General features: G+C 44.0%; 1 protein-coding gene across 1 annotated transcript in view; it reads right to left on the reverse strand.

Moving 5' to 3' along the window:
* Positions 1-9,075, reverse strand: part of rgs12b (regulator of G protein signaling 12b) — a 44,399-nt gene extending 35,324 nt beyond the window's left edge. Inside the window, 5 exon segments of the mRNA XM_071529670.1 lie at positions 1,676-1,795; positions 5,926-6,141; positions 6,143-6,931; positions 7,382-7,621; positions 8,014-9,075. Coding sequence (XP_071385771.1) covers positions 1,676-1,795; positions 5,926-6,141; positions 6,143-6,931; positions 7,382-7,621; positions 8,014-9,075 — 2,427 coding nt within the window.
* Between the last annotated feature and the right edge of the window lie 3,968 nt (positions 9,076-13,043).

Consider the following 13,043-nt stretch of genomic DNA (forward strand, 5'->3'; position numbering starts at 1 on the left):
TTTTTTTTTTTAACTCAGCATACCTATCCAGCTGATACTACAGTATGACATGAAGATCAGCACTGCAATATGTCAGTTTTGAGTGAAGTAAAAATAGTATATATATATATATAGTTATATAGTTATATAGTTATATAATAAGTCAAAAATAATCCCCAAATTAATTATAACCATGTTATTAATATAAAGTAATTATCACTGAATGAACAAGCAGCCTGGGGATGTTTTGTTCAGTGGTAAATGTGGTGTGACAGTAGAACAGCTAATTTTGAGCTCCAACCAATCTTCTAGGAATTCATTTTTCCTTTTCGAGGAAAGCAATTGATTGAGAAGAATTCTTTGTCCAACTAAAAACTACATATAGCAGCATTAACTATTATTCCAAAATTGCTAGTTTCCCGTGTCCAAATCACTCTAAAACACTCCAAATCAATCAGTCCAAATACAGTAGGTTACATAATACAATACAACTTTATTTCTGGATTCCAGCCTCATTCCATTCCACAAACACACCAGCCCCCCATCATCACTACTGAAGCGACAGTGTGGAATCTGCTTATCTGCTCCCTGTGTGCCCCGGTAGCCACTAAACGGCGGAAACATTTAGCTTTCCCCTGATCTCTATCACAGCACAGAGGACAGAGGAGACAAACACAACTGCTATACATTGTCCTTAAAGACAGCAAGACCCTGCCTCGGTCTCTCCGACCTTCACACACACACATTTACAGAATAATAAACAGTATGTGTCTCAGAATCACAGTAGCATCTCACTGTAATACATTAGCCAGTAGTCAGTTTGACAATCAACTCTTTTTTTTCTCTTAAGATAGAAAAATGTTGGGGGAAAAAACAATGCAGAAAATGGAATGTGATGTATTTCTCTTTCTTTCTAATCCCAACATAATTGAGATGATTATATCCTTGTGCAAGCCATTCCTTCAGTTACATTGATAAACAAAGTCCATTTACAGTAGTAACCATGACAGCAATCCCCATCCAGTATCTTTCTGTTGAACTAAATAGGCATATTGTTAGGCGAAACCCATGTCTCTCAAATGACTCGTTGCCAGGTCATTCCTTGCAGCTAAGAGAACAAAAGTTCAATTTTCCAATCAAGTCGCGCAAAAATGCAGCAATACTGCATGCACTCAGCAGAAAATGTGGAACTTCTATGACTAGATGTATGGCTACATACATGCAATAGTAACCTCAGTCAACCTTAATGTCAAGCAATCCCCAACTATCAAAGCTGTGTGGCAACCTTAACCCAAACCTATAACCCTATAACCCTAGTAGCCCATAACTCACAGATATGACAAATGAAATATTCACTCTGCTGTTATGGCGCTCTGTATAGGCAGGCTCTGTCCACATGACTGTGTGTATGTTACCAAGGTGATGTGAGAGAAGGGCTCGGCGCTTCACGTGTCATGTGAGGATGTATGATGTGCGGTGAGCAGCTATTATTAGAGATGGATGGTGCACGTGTGGCTCAAATGTGACAATAACACTGTGGTCAGACTACGCCGAGCATCCCAATAACTTTCAAGTTACTGGGATGCTCTAGTTGCCAGGTTGTTGTGTTCCTATATGTGTGTGTGTGTGTGTGTGTGTGTGTGTGTGTATGCGTGTATGATTGCATGTGTGCATGTATGCGTGTATACGATCCTACCTCCAGGTCGTCCAGGGAGCGGGCCAGGCTGAGGCGTTTGGAGCGTCCAAAGGAGCGTCGGGCTGAGGAGCGTTGTGGGAGAGGAGGGAAGCCCATGGTCAGACCGCGGAACCGACCGCCCTGAGGGGAGAGAGACGCATTATGTTCACATGCCATATAAACCAACACCTCACCTTATACTGTACATACATGTGGGGGCGGCACTAGCCTAGAGGGTAGAGAAGCAAGCTTGTGTCCAGGAGGTCACCGGTTCAAATCCCCGGACTAGCTGGGAAAATGTAGTGAAAGTGAAATAAAGTGAATAAGCAACGCTCTCCCCTCCTTCGACAACTATTGTTGTTTTTTCCGTTTAGCAAGGCACTTAATCCCCAACTGCTTCAGTGGCCAGCAGTGGCAGGGTCCCGCTGGAAAAAAAACAAGCATTACCCTGGGCAAATATAGGATAAAAAATGGATGCAAGAACACATTCTTACTTAAACACATGTTTAAGTGTCCAAGCGTGCGCACACACTCACAGCATCCATCCATTCGTTACATCCCTGATGTCCCAGGGACTTCAAACAACACCTCAGAGACTGGTGTGTGTGTGTGTTATGTGTCCGTGTGTCAATAAAGCAGTGTTGCAGTAGCCCGGTCTTGGACACGCACAGATACACACCGACACTCATGGCACTAGATAGGCCTTTGGAGCAATGTTCCATCATCAAAGAGAAGAGCACTTGAGATGACGGGAGGCAGAGCATTTAATCTAACAGTATTAACACATGTAGACAGTCATTTGCTTATATGAGCAGATCTGTGCAGCTCGGCCTGGAGCTTTGCTCTATCGCAAGCCCATGCCCTTTTAAGATGAGTTTCTTTTTTCCACTCAAATGTTAAATTCCACATGGTAGACACAGGCATGTACAGTCCTGTGATTTTGTACTGCATTCTACTTTAGGCAACCACACAAGCACACAGATACACAGATAGCCTACATAACGACACACATATACATCCAGTTGGTCAGTATCTTCACATAATCACTTCCATATTCTAACCCTAACACAGTAAATGATCTAGCATAGCAATTACTCAATGTATGACAGAGTGTAACTAAAAACAATAGGCTAACTAAAGATGAAAGAAAAAAAAAAGATAATATACATAGTAATCTATTACTTTTGTAAGGACTAGTTCCATGGAAACCACTAACTGCACTGATTGAATTTAGAACTGGCTAACTGTTACAGTATGCCATAAAAATGCCTAAAATCAGCCCATGAGAAGAGAGAGTCATACTGGGTCATCAAGATTTATAGTCCAAAGCCATTTGACCATGTAACCACACTGACAGGTGCTATAAGCTAAAGAGGAGCAGAAAAATAGGTTAGTCTTACATTCATTGATAGATCATATGTCTAATATTAGCTTGTGAACAACTGCTGTTCTTTCTTCCATACATCATAAATATTCTGCTAGTTTCTATCCACTCACAAATTACATTTACCTAAACCTAAGTTACTCCATTAGTATATTTCAATGAACTAATGAGTAATTAATCAATGCTGACTGGCTCCCGAGACCAAGCTGATACACATTGAATCTGATTGGCTGATTAGGAGTGGGTCTTGTCGGCATTTCATCAGGAGATGGTCAGTGGTGTTGCCTGGATACTGAATCAACTCTGTGTGTGTGTGTGTGTGTGTGTGTGTACTCAGTTAAGCTGCATAGTTCTAATCAGTCAAACACATATTTGGACACTCCATCATGTGAACACATGCATTCTCACATATATCACTGTCTTTTGCCTGACCTTTGTTTACCCCGGTCAGTTAAAAACAATTCTTATTTATAATACCAATGAAGCAAAAGGTAAACAAAAGGCCTTTTAAAAGATGCTGGGATTTGGGTTAAAATAAAAATGACAAACTGTTGATCTTAGTCAGTGGTGCTGGGGTTGTTTTGGGTGTGGCTGTGTTACAGCTGGCTCAGAGAAACATCTGAAAGGCAAGATCTAACTGGAAAGCTCTCAGTTCTTATCTGTGCAGTTGATCTCGCTCTCTCGCTCACATACGCACACACACACACACACACACACACACACACACACACACACACTTACTCCCGCTATCTATTTTGATGTCTCTACACAGAGAAGACACATCCTTCCTGTTTATGAGACAACACAGCTGTCAAACACAAAAAAACACAAACACACGTGTGTGCACACACACTCACACACACACGCAACAAGACACTTATTACTTGCAAAACAACAACCGCATCAATGTGCCTGGGGCTGAGTGATTCCATAAAATTTATGAGTTAAAACCTTGCATGCACAGTCCACATCAAATGCGCAACAGACTGCTGATAATACAATATTTGAAAAATAATTAAGATTGCGATACCATTTTCCAATAAGATTTCTGACATTAAAGTAGACCACATTATGGTTCATTGTTAATAGAATCAGTCTTTGTAAGACTATAAGTCTTACAGATACGATACTTAAGTCTTATGCTCTTGTGATGGGATTACCTGTCTTCAAATATTGACAGATGAATTTTGGGTACCAAGATTTTTCCAAAAATGGATATATAGCTTTTTGTAATGAAACCCTAAATTTATTTCCCTTGGAGAATCAAGCGACTGCAGTCTAAAGAGGTTTAGATAGTGAAACAGTGCCACCTTGTGGCAAATAGTAAGATGCAATTAAAAAATGATTAAGCCTATATACTGCAGGTTACAAGTGAACAAAAAATACTTCTAAAAAAAACCTGGGCTGTTGGTAATAAATGTATCTGTAATAAATGCAGCTTCTTCTCTTGACAAACCAATCTTGAGCCATGTGGCTTACCGTGACAGCCTCCAAGGCTCTGCGTCTCAGGTCTGAAGACATTGTTCAAAGAGGTTAACATCCACCTTCCTGTCACTGTCAGCCCCCCCGGCCTCCACCCTGCCCCCAGCCTGCGGCACACTTCCTCTGATTGTCCCCCAGGGTCCCTAGCACCCTGTTCACCCAAGCCCGTACCGAGGGGAAGCACCAGCCTGCCTCAAACTCAAAGAAACAAGAGTCTATCCCCAGTAACTATCTAATATGTAAAGGAAGAAGGGGAGAATCAGTGTGTGGGCATTGCAACAGACGGCAGGTTAAAATGCAACAGGAATCCAGTCAAGCTGGATGAGTGATGCCGGTACTGCAGTAACTCGCTTTCCCTTCCTCTATCTCTCTGTCTGTATCTCTCTCTTCCTTTTTCTCAACTGTAAACAGTAAACAGCCCGTCACTGACACAATGGACCTCAATGCAACAGGAAATGTATTCTTCTAAAACAATGTAAGCAATCTATTCAACTGTAGCCTAATCTTAATTGAAAATAGTTGCCATACAGTTCTCATTTATTGTTTGTCCCATGTTACTAATATAACCATGTTGTTTGAATCTCTGCATCATTAACATGCAAGCAAAAATTTGTTTTAAACCACTCAAAAAAGTAGCAGTGGACGAATATCTTTGCTTCACTAAAGCAAGTCTCAAAACTAGTCTAATGTTACCAGTGAGACTCAGGTGTGTGTTCATTACCATGGGAAACAGGTGGTTTTCAGGTGCAGGCAGATGCTTTGGCTAGTGAATAATACATGATTTGATACCGGAGTAGTGGGGATAAATAACTTATCTATATGCTCGTCCTAAGTCTAGGGAGAAAGCCAATTGATGTGCTCGGTAAAACATGGATGGTGGTGGGTTTGAACGTGGCTCACCATAAATTTCAAAACCACTGCAAGTTTTACATCTTAGTGAGTGAGTAACTCAAGGACTGAAGCACGAGGCCTTGAAAAGCAGAAGGGGAGATAGAGAGCGATAGAGAGCAGAGGGATGAACACAGATGAATTTATAGCCTCAATAAAGGGTAGCCTTGGATACACACTCTACTCAGAGTAAATTTCCACAGCAAGGGTGTGTGATGGGGCTGATGCCTGCTGTCCGGGCTTCTCATCTCAGGGCCAGTTTTAACACAACCCTTCCACAAGCCCACAGCCCAGATACTGGCACAGCTTAGCACATAGAATGCTATAGTGGAGAGTGAGATGAGTTGACCTACAGATACACTATACAGAATAGAGTTAGGCTTCTACTTCTACTAAAAATATCAGAAAAATAAGAATAAAACAAATCTGAAAAATAAAATCACTGAGTAGCATGGAAACCAACAAAAAGAGCAAGGGTAATTACTAAATCAAACACTTCACTCACTCTCAAGCTTACCTTTTTGTCCCCCTCCTTGGCGCTCCCTCGTTTCCTCTCTCTCTCGCCTCTCTCTGCCCCAGCTCTCTCCCTCTCCCTGTCCCCGGCACCAAACAGCTTCTTGGCCCACTCGTCTTTCTGAACAGCCAGCCTGTGGGTGTGGGAGTGGGGGTGTGGAGGAGGAGGCTGGCTCCCTCCAGGTGGCGGCAGGTGGTCTCCGGGGGCCAGCGGGGCCCGGGTAGCGGTCGGCCGGGATCTTGTTCATGGGCGGGGGCAAGGTGCTGCAGTTAGCCGAGGACCATCCGTCAGTCGACTCCGCGTACGACTCCTGATCGCTGCTCAGGCCCTGGAGGTGGCTGTGGTGGTGCTGCTGACGCCAGTCTCTCAACACGTGGACTGGCAGCCAACGCTGCTGCTCTGCTCCTCCTCCTGCTCCTCCACCTCCTCTCTTTTCTCCTCCCCCTACAGCTCCTCCCCGCTTCCCCGGCGAGTAGTGGTGCGGGTGTGGGTGTACGCCTCGAGAGTGCCTCCCAGGGACATCAGGGTGAGACGGGTGAGACAAGGGGAGAGGGTGAGGAAGGTCGGCCAGGTGTGGCTCGTGGCGGTAGTGGCCATTTCTCAGAGGTGGCGGAGGGGGAGGTGGGTGGGAGGCTGCGGCTCCTTGCGTGGGACTCCAGGCCTGCTGGGATGGAGGGGGGCTGTCCCAGTGGCGTAGCCCGGGGATGTGGTTATGGTTAGGAGGACCTCCGAGGTCCACTAACAGCACTCTGTTACTCTTCTCCTCCGGTAAAAAGTTCCCTATCCCGCTATCACTGTTGCTGCTAGTGCTGTGGTTCTGTTGGGCGTCGTTATCTGGATCGTGGAAGGCCCGGGCCCGGACCCCCTCTATGTTGTCCCCCATGTCCCGGTAGAGGACAGAGACAAACTGCAGGAGAGGCTGAGAAGTGGGGGGGAATTCCAGGCAGCCCCCTGTGTCTGGGTCGGGGGTACACTCAAAGCCAAACCTCCTGGCCACACCCAGATGGACCTGGGGAAATTACAATAGCCATGGAAGGTCAGTCAACAGGTAGACATTTTCCTATACTGAATTGTTGCTATCTGAACACGATTTACCTGTATATAGATTATGTTCAAGTATCATGCTCAGAAAATTCTTTATATTAACATCTCACATTTACTTGGTTGACAATAAGTTAAATTAAGCTCAAGTTTTCTGTGAAGGGCTGTGGGACATCAGCAGAGAGTGGGGAAAAAATAAAACCATCAAATACACCAAGAGAAGTCATTATATTTATTTTAGTGTTGAGATTTTATGGAACAGAATGTACAGTGTGTGTGTGTGGTTTTTAAACCAAAAAACTTATTCAAAAGTTTTCTGTTGATAATGTTGTGATATGCTGAACAGAGTTATCATCTTGGAAATGGTACTAAATCTTTATTTTATCACATATCACATCATTTTGTCATCCAGTCATACCTGGTGGTGACAGAGGTCTGGGTCCACAATGAAGACGTGACAGGAAGTCCTCAAACCGCCCTCTTCCTCTCGTCCATTGCTGTAGAGACGATCATCGTGGTCGTCCGTGGCCTGCATGGTGACTAGTCCGAAGAAGCGGCGGTCATCAGGGCAACAGGCACTGAAGGCTAATTTCTCTGCAGGATAGCTGGCCAGTACCTGACCTCTGTCACTGCACAGACGGACACTGTCGTGCATGACCTGGGAGAATTAAGTTAATGTCAATTACAAGTCGACAATGGGGAAAATAAGGAGGCAATCACTAATACAGTGACCTAAATAACATGATGACAGAACAGCTTTCCATGTTCATATACTGTTGTTACACTGCTGAAACACAATCTGATTCAAATTCCTTGTTGCCAGTACTTAATTCTGTTACTGCTAATAGAGGAAAAATACTTATTTGACTTATTTGATCCCTTTTGATCAATAATCATAATAAAAGTAAAAATAATAAAAGTTGACATGACTACTAAAAGTAGCAGCTTTGAGTACCATTTTATTTTTTACTCTTTTGTAAAGCTGGATAAATACAAATAAGATTATTATTATCATCATCATCAAATGGGTAACAAACTAGTCAACCATACCTTCATGAGGACCAGTGAGTGGATCTTTTGCTCGGCCCGGAGACGCCTCATGCTGCCTCTGATGGCTTGCAGGCTGTCGTTCTCTAGGCTTGTCCCTGTGGAGGCCAGCTCGATGGAGCCCAGGTAGCCCACCATCATGCCCACGTTAAGGATGCCTTCGCCGGGCTCTAGACCCAGGTGGGCCCCCTCTCCGACATCCACCTCGTGCTCTTCATGGTGGTGAAGGTGGAGATGGTGGAAGTCTGAGTCCAGGAAGACCGAGTCATCGTTCAGAACTCGGACCATCTCCTCCTCAGAAAGCAGGTTGGGGTTGCTCCGGGAACGGGATGAGTTCCGGTACGGAGGGAATTCGGGTTCAGACAGCGGGCGAGGCTTGGATGGGGAGGTAACCACTGCTCTGTCTTTGTCTGAGCTGCTGGAGGAGTGGCTGGAGTTCTCAAAGATCATGTTGAAGATTCCTCCGGACTGCAGCTCCGCCACCACCTTCTCTGCCCGGTTGATGCCCAGCTGCTTAGAATCCAGTTTGGGTTTGTACCAACCCCCACGGGATGCAGAGCCTGATCTGCTATTGTTGTTGTTGTTAACACTGTTGTCATGGAAACCGTCCAACTCGTCATCGCTGGAGCATGAGTCCAGGTACGATGCTGCCATTGTAGTGCTGCTATGGTGACGGCTGCCAGCGGTGCGTTGGTGGTGATGGTGTCGTCGGTGACGCTCTCCCTCAGCAACGACAAGTTTCAAGACACCAGTGCAGCGTCCAATCAATTTGACCACATCTTCATGCGACGCCTTGGAGACGTTGATGTCATTGACGGAGAGGATGTGGTCTCCTGAGCGCAAACCCACATAGTCTGCGGGGCTCCCTTTCAGGATGCAGCTGAGGATACAAGGGCTTTGGCCCGACAGTGTAAAGCCATAACCCGTCCTCCCTCTGGCCACCTCCACAGCCCGGATACGACCCTGCTGCATGGAGGAGGAGGATGGGGGAGGTTGGGATAAGTTGAGACCACTTCCACCACCACAAGGACGTCTCTTGGAAGTTGCATCTGATTGTCTGAACATTGTTCTGGGGATCTTTCTCTTGTCTATTGATCCAGCAAATTTCAATTACTCATTATACGTTTGTAGGCTCAGCTTAAGCAGGGACACAGGGTATATTCATTGTGTCTCTTGGGGGTCAAGCTGCTCTGCTGTCACGGTGGTATGAAAAAACGAGCTGCGGCCCTAAATGTAGCAGATGGGTGAGAGCATGGCCTCAGTTCTGGCACAGCCCTGCCAGCGCTCCCATCCTGGTGTCACTGTCTCCCAGTTCACTGGCCAGGTTACCTGCAGCACAACAGAGCAGAGCTACATCAAACAGCAGTTTTTGCATCCTCACCTACATCCTTTATCATACTCTACTTATTCTGTATGTATATGGCGCCATAAAACACAATATTATTATTAATGGCAATGCCAATAGCAGTTTGTGCAGACTGGACCATGCATAAAGCCACACCTGAACAGGGTGGAGTCGGGACAGCTCTATCCAATGGGAAGTACGGTTTCAAACAGAGGCGTTCTTCACACCTGTGTTTGGTGTGCCATAATAAGGTAGCAGCATGCGAGCAGGTAGACCGACCAGCCTACAACACCAGCGCTTTGGGATTACCAAGCATTTAACTTTAACATTTGCTTACTATCAACTTGTCTGTTCTCTTTACTATGTATTCAACATCTACTTGGCAGCACAAAGCCCATAACGTTCACTGGGAAAAGAGAGAAAAGCGAGCTATGGTTAGGTGACGCGTTACATTTAGATGGTGGTAAGTTTGCTAGCATAGCTAGCATCGGGTGGCTAATGGCTACATGTTACTACCATACGACATTTCAGCCGATGTTGAAAGAGATCATATGCTATACGCTGGTCATCTAAAAATGGGAAATGCGTCGTTTATTCTTTCAATTTACGAAAGTTACAAACTTTTTCTTCATATCCGTGACTTGCTGTTCAAAGGCGCATCCACCCATGCTTAAACTGTAGTCCCGCCCCCATTTTCCAGAATGTTGGAATGTCAGGGTGTAACCATGACAACGACAATGTACACAGACTTTTATGTCCTGTCATTGGTTTCCCAAGATGTCAGTCAGACATGCAACAGTTTGCCGAGAAATTGACAAAAGTTAGATTGAGAAATCACAAATAAAGTATGAACAGTAGCATACTCCACAGGTGTCAAAACTCAGCATCGTAGAGAGCGAACATCCATGTTATAAATACTCGGAGTATCTACTGAACGCAGCATGCATGAATCGTTCTGTCTTTTACTTCCAAGCAGCGGGCGATAGCCAGCTAGAAACGACAACAGCTGGCTAACGGTATATGACTTCTGAGTTGTAAAGCAGGGGCTAGCCAAGGAAAAGGTGGCTGCAGGTCTTTTTATGTTCCGACAAAGATGTTTGGTTTGCCATAATGAGTTTATTCAGCGAGAGTTTAAAATGACTTACTTCTCAGCGTCCGATGCTGCTGCTGCTCGGGCAGATTCCATAGTTTTGTAGCTAAGGTTAGTTGGGTAAACTCAGGGACGATGGATAAACAAAAGAAAAGACTGCACCATCTGGCGAAGTAACGTTAAGAGGAGGAGGACTGGAGGAGAGGGAGGTGTGTTTAGACTGGGGAGGGAGGGGGGCACAGATGATAGAGCTTGGTTAAAACAAATGGGGAAAACTTAACCCGCAATGTAATAAATAATACGAGAGAATAAATACTAAACGTTTCCCTAACTTTATGCATGATCTCAGACATGAGCAGACGGGGTGGGGACCCAGTCTGAGCAGGACAAACAGCTGCTGGACATTACTATGAGTCTATATCTTTTCAGGTCAAGGTCCCTGAACTAATACTGCAATCAATACTAACTGAACCCCTTGAAAAGCATGAACACACGGAAGGTTTGTGTGCAGAACAACACCGCCCAACAGCTTTCTTAGAGGGCAAGTTAAAGTTGGTGAGGTTAGACAAAGTAAAAGCAAAGTGAAACAGTTGGGATGCACTGTGTATTTTTGCAAGGGAATTTATAATGAAATGTCAAAAATTCTATCATGTAGTTTTGTTGGAGTAAAATTTGACTCGTGGATTGCTGTTTCAAATTGAAGGAAGCTCTTAATACAATACAAACTTGTTGACTTACTGGTTGGTTGTCTTCGCTTCAAAAGGCTGTCCTCTGAATATGTGATGAGATTTGGAATCACTTCTAAGTATCTGCAAAATATTTTTATACGAGTCACTTTTCCTCCCAAAACTATACAGTGCAGCTTTAGGTGATGGTGTACCCCATTTTTAGTGTTTGTAAATTATATGGAAAAAAAAGCAACAGCAGACATCACACAAATGCTGACATGATAAATCCAACTTAGATCTTGGATGTCTGAGTGGTTCAACCAAAAGGAGTGCTTGCCATGTACAGTTGCTTAATACTCCTACTATCATGTAGGTTTTTTAGCCTACCAGAGTTCATAGTACTTCATGAACCATATGGCAGCTGCCTGGTAATCCTGTTAATACTGTTTAATCATGCAGACACTGCTCTTAATGGCCGGTGTAGAACAAGCAACAGGCTGTAATGCCAACAGGAACAGTTTTCATACTAGTCTATGAAGGGGAGTTACAGCCTACTGTAAGAAACAACAGGTCTATATCAAACAATATCAAATGTGATAACAGTTGTAGGACTGTTATAACTGACTGGACAGAGGCATCACAACAAATACAGTTGGCAAATCATGTGCTGCTCTACATGATCTCTGCCCAGCTGGACCATTTGTTGCCTGCCTGGCTTATCTGGGTTGGTTAGCAACAGTCTGTTCTTCCTGACATGAGAGAAAGACGAGGTTGAGAATAGCAGATCATTTTATTGGCCATAACCTCCTCACCATTTGATTATGTAGGTGTGATTTTCACAGGACACATACACACACAGTGAATCATGTGTGTGTTTGCTGTGCTGAGCAGTCGAATTTCTAATTTCTCTCTCACACACACACACAGCTGAAACACCCTGTGCTACACTGCTGGCAATGCTAAAACGCACTCAAGCTTGTTGTACAATGAAATGTTATCAAATCACAAAACATTGCACAAGATAATTAAAAAATCCCTAGGAGATAAACACCTTTAAATACTTTATTCATTTCTACAACAGCATTTATTTTATTTCTATTTTTTTTTTTTTACAGTTGATCGTGAAAAAATGTGTGCAGGAGGTTCCAGTGTTCTGCTGGGGATCCAGACTGAAGAACCTAGAAAAGCAATCAGATCATTCTCAGTCTATTCTCCTCTATCAGCCTCCTCACAAACAGGATCATTGGCTGTATCAAAACGATGGGTCAGTGGTCACCAAACTTTATTTTCTATAAAGGGGAAAGCAGTTTGGTTTTTTTTTACAGCCAAGCACTGACACGCTAATTGTAAAGGCATGGTTGAGCTTATCGGATATGTAAAGTTCCTGGCAGGAAAAAAAGGTTTCCATGACACGTATTCTTTGTTTTCTCTGTAGACCTTAAAGTCATCAAATGACTCAAATGACAACACTGCTGTCAAATATACTGATCTTCTGATGCTTTCAGTCTGTAAGTGGACACAAATAAGGAAGCTAAGTCGAAAAATAAAGTCTTTAAGGGAACCATGTTAAACCAATCAAACCTGACCTTTGTCTGTGGCCTCCACCCCCACCCCCCAAAACCACAAAAGATTTCTGGGTAATCTTATTACCCCAACAGGGGTCCCCGGACAGTCTATTGCTCTTCTTATGTCTGGAGAAGATACGAAAAGACAAGTTGAAAAGAAAATTCACCCAGTCAAGCAATATATTAATCTTGTTTGTGAATGAGTTTCTTAGAGGCTCTGAAAACAAAACATCCCCCTCTGACAAGACAAAACTGGTACTGAAGAGAGTTTGTGTTGATCTGCTGACTGGGAGAAATGAGACTCGCTTCAGCTCATCTAATCTGGTATGGCCATTTAGGGAGGCCTCATGTTGGAATTTCAATAA

Source organism: Centroberyx affinis, unplaced genomic scaffold, assembly GCF_046629955.1.
Source record: "Centroberyx affinis isolate AG114_WGS23_722 - 3 ecotype Tasmania unplaced genomic scaffold, CSIRO-AGI_Caff_v1 ptg000127l_1, whole genome shotgun sequence".
NCBI lineage: Eukaryota > Metazoa > Chordata > Actinopteri > Beryciformes > Berycidae > Centroberyx > Centroberyx affinis.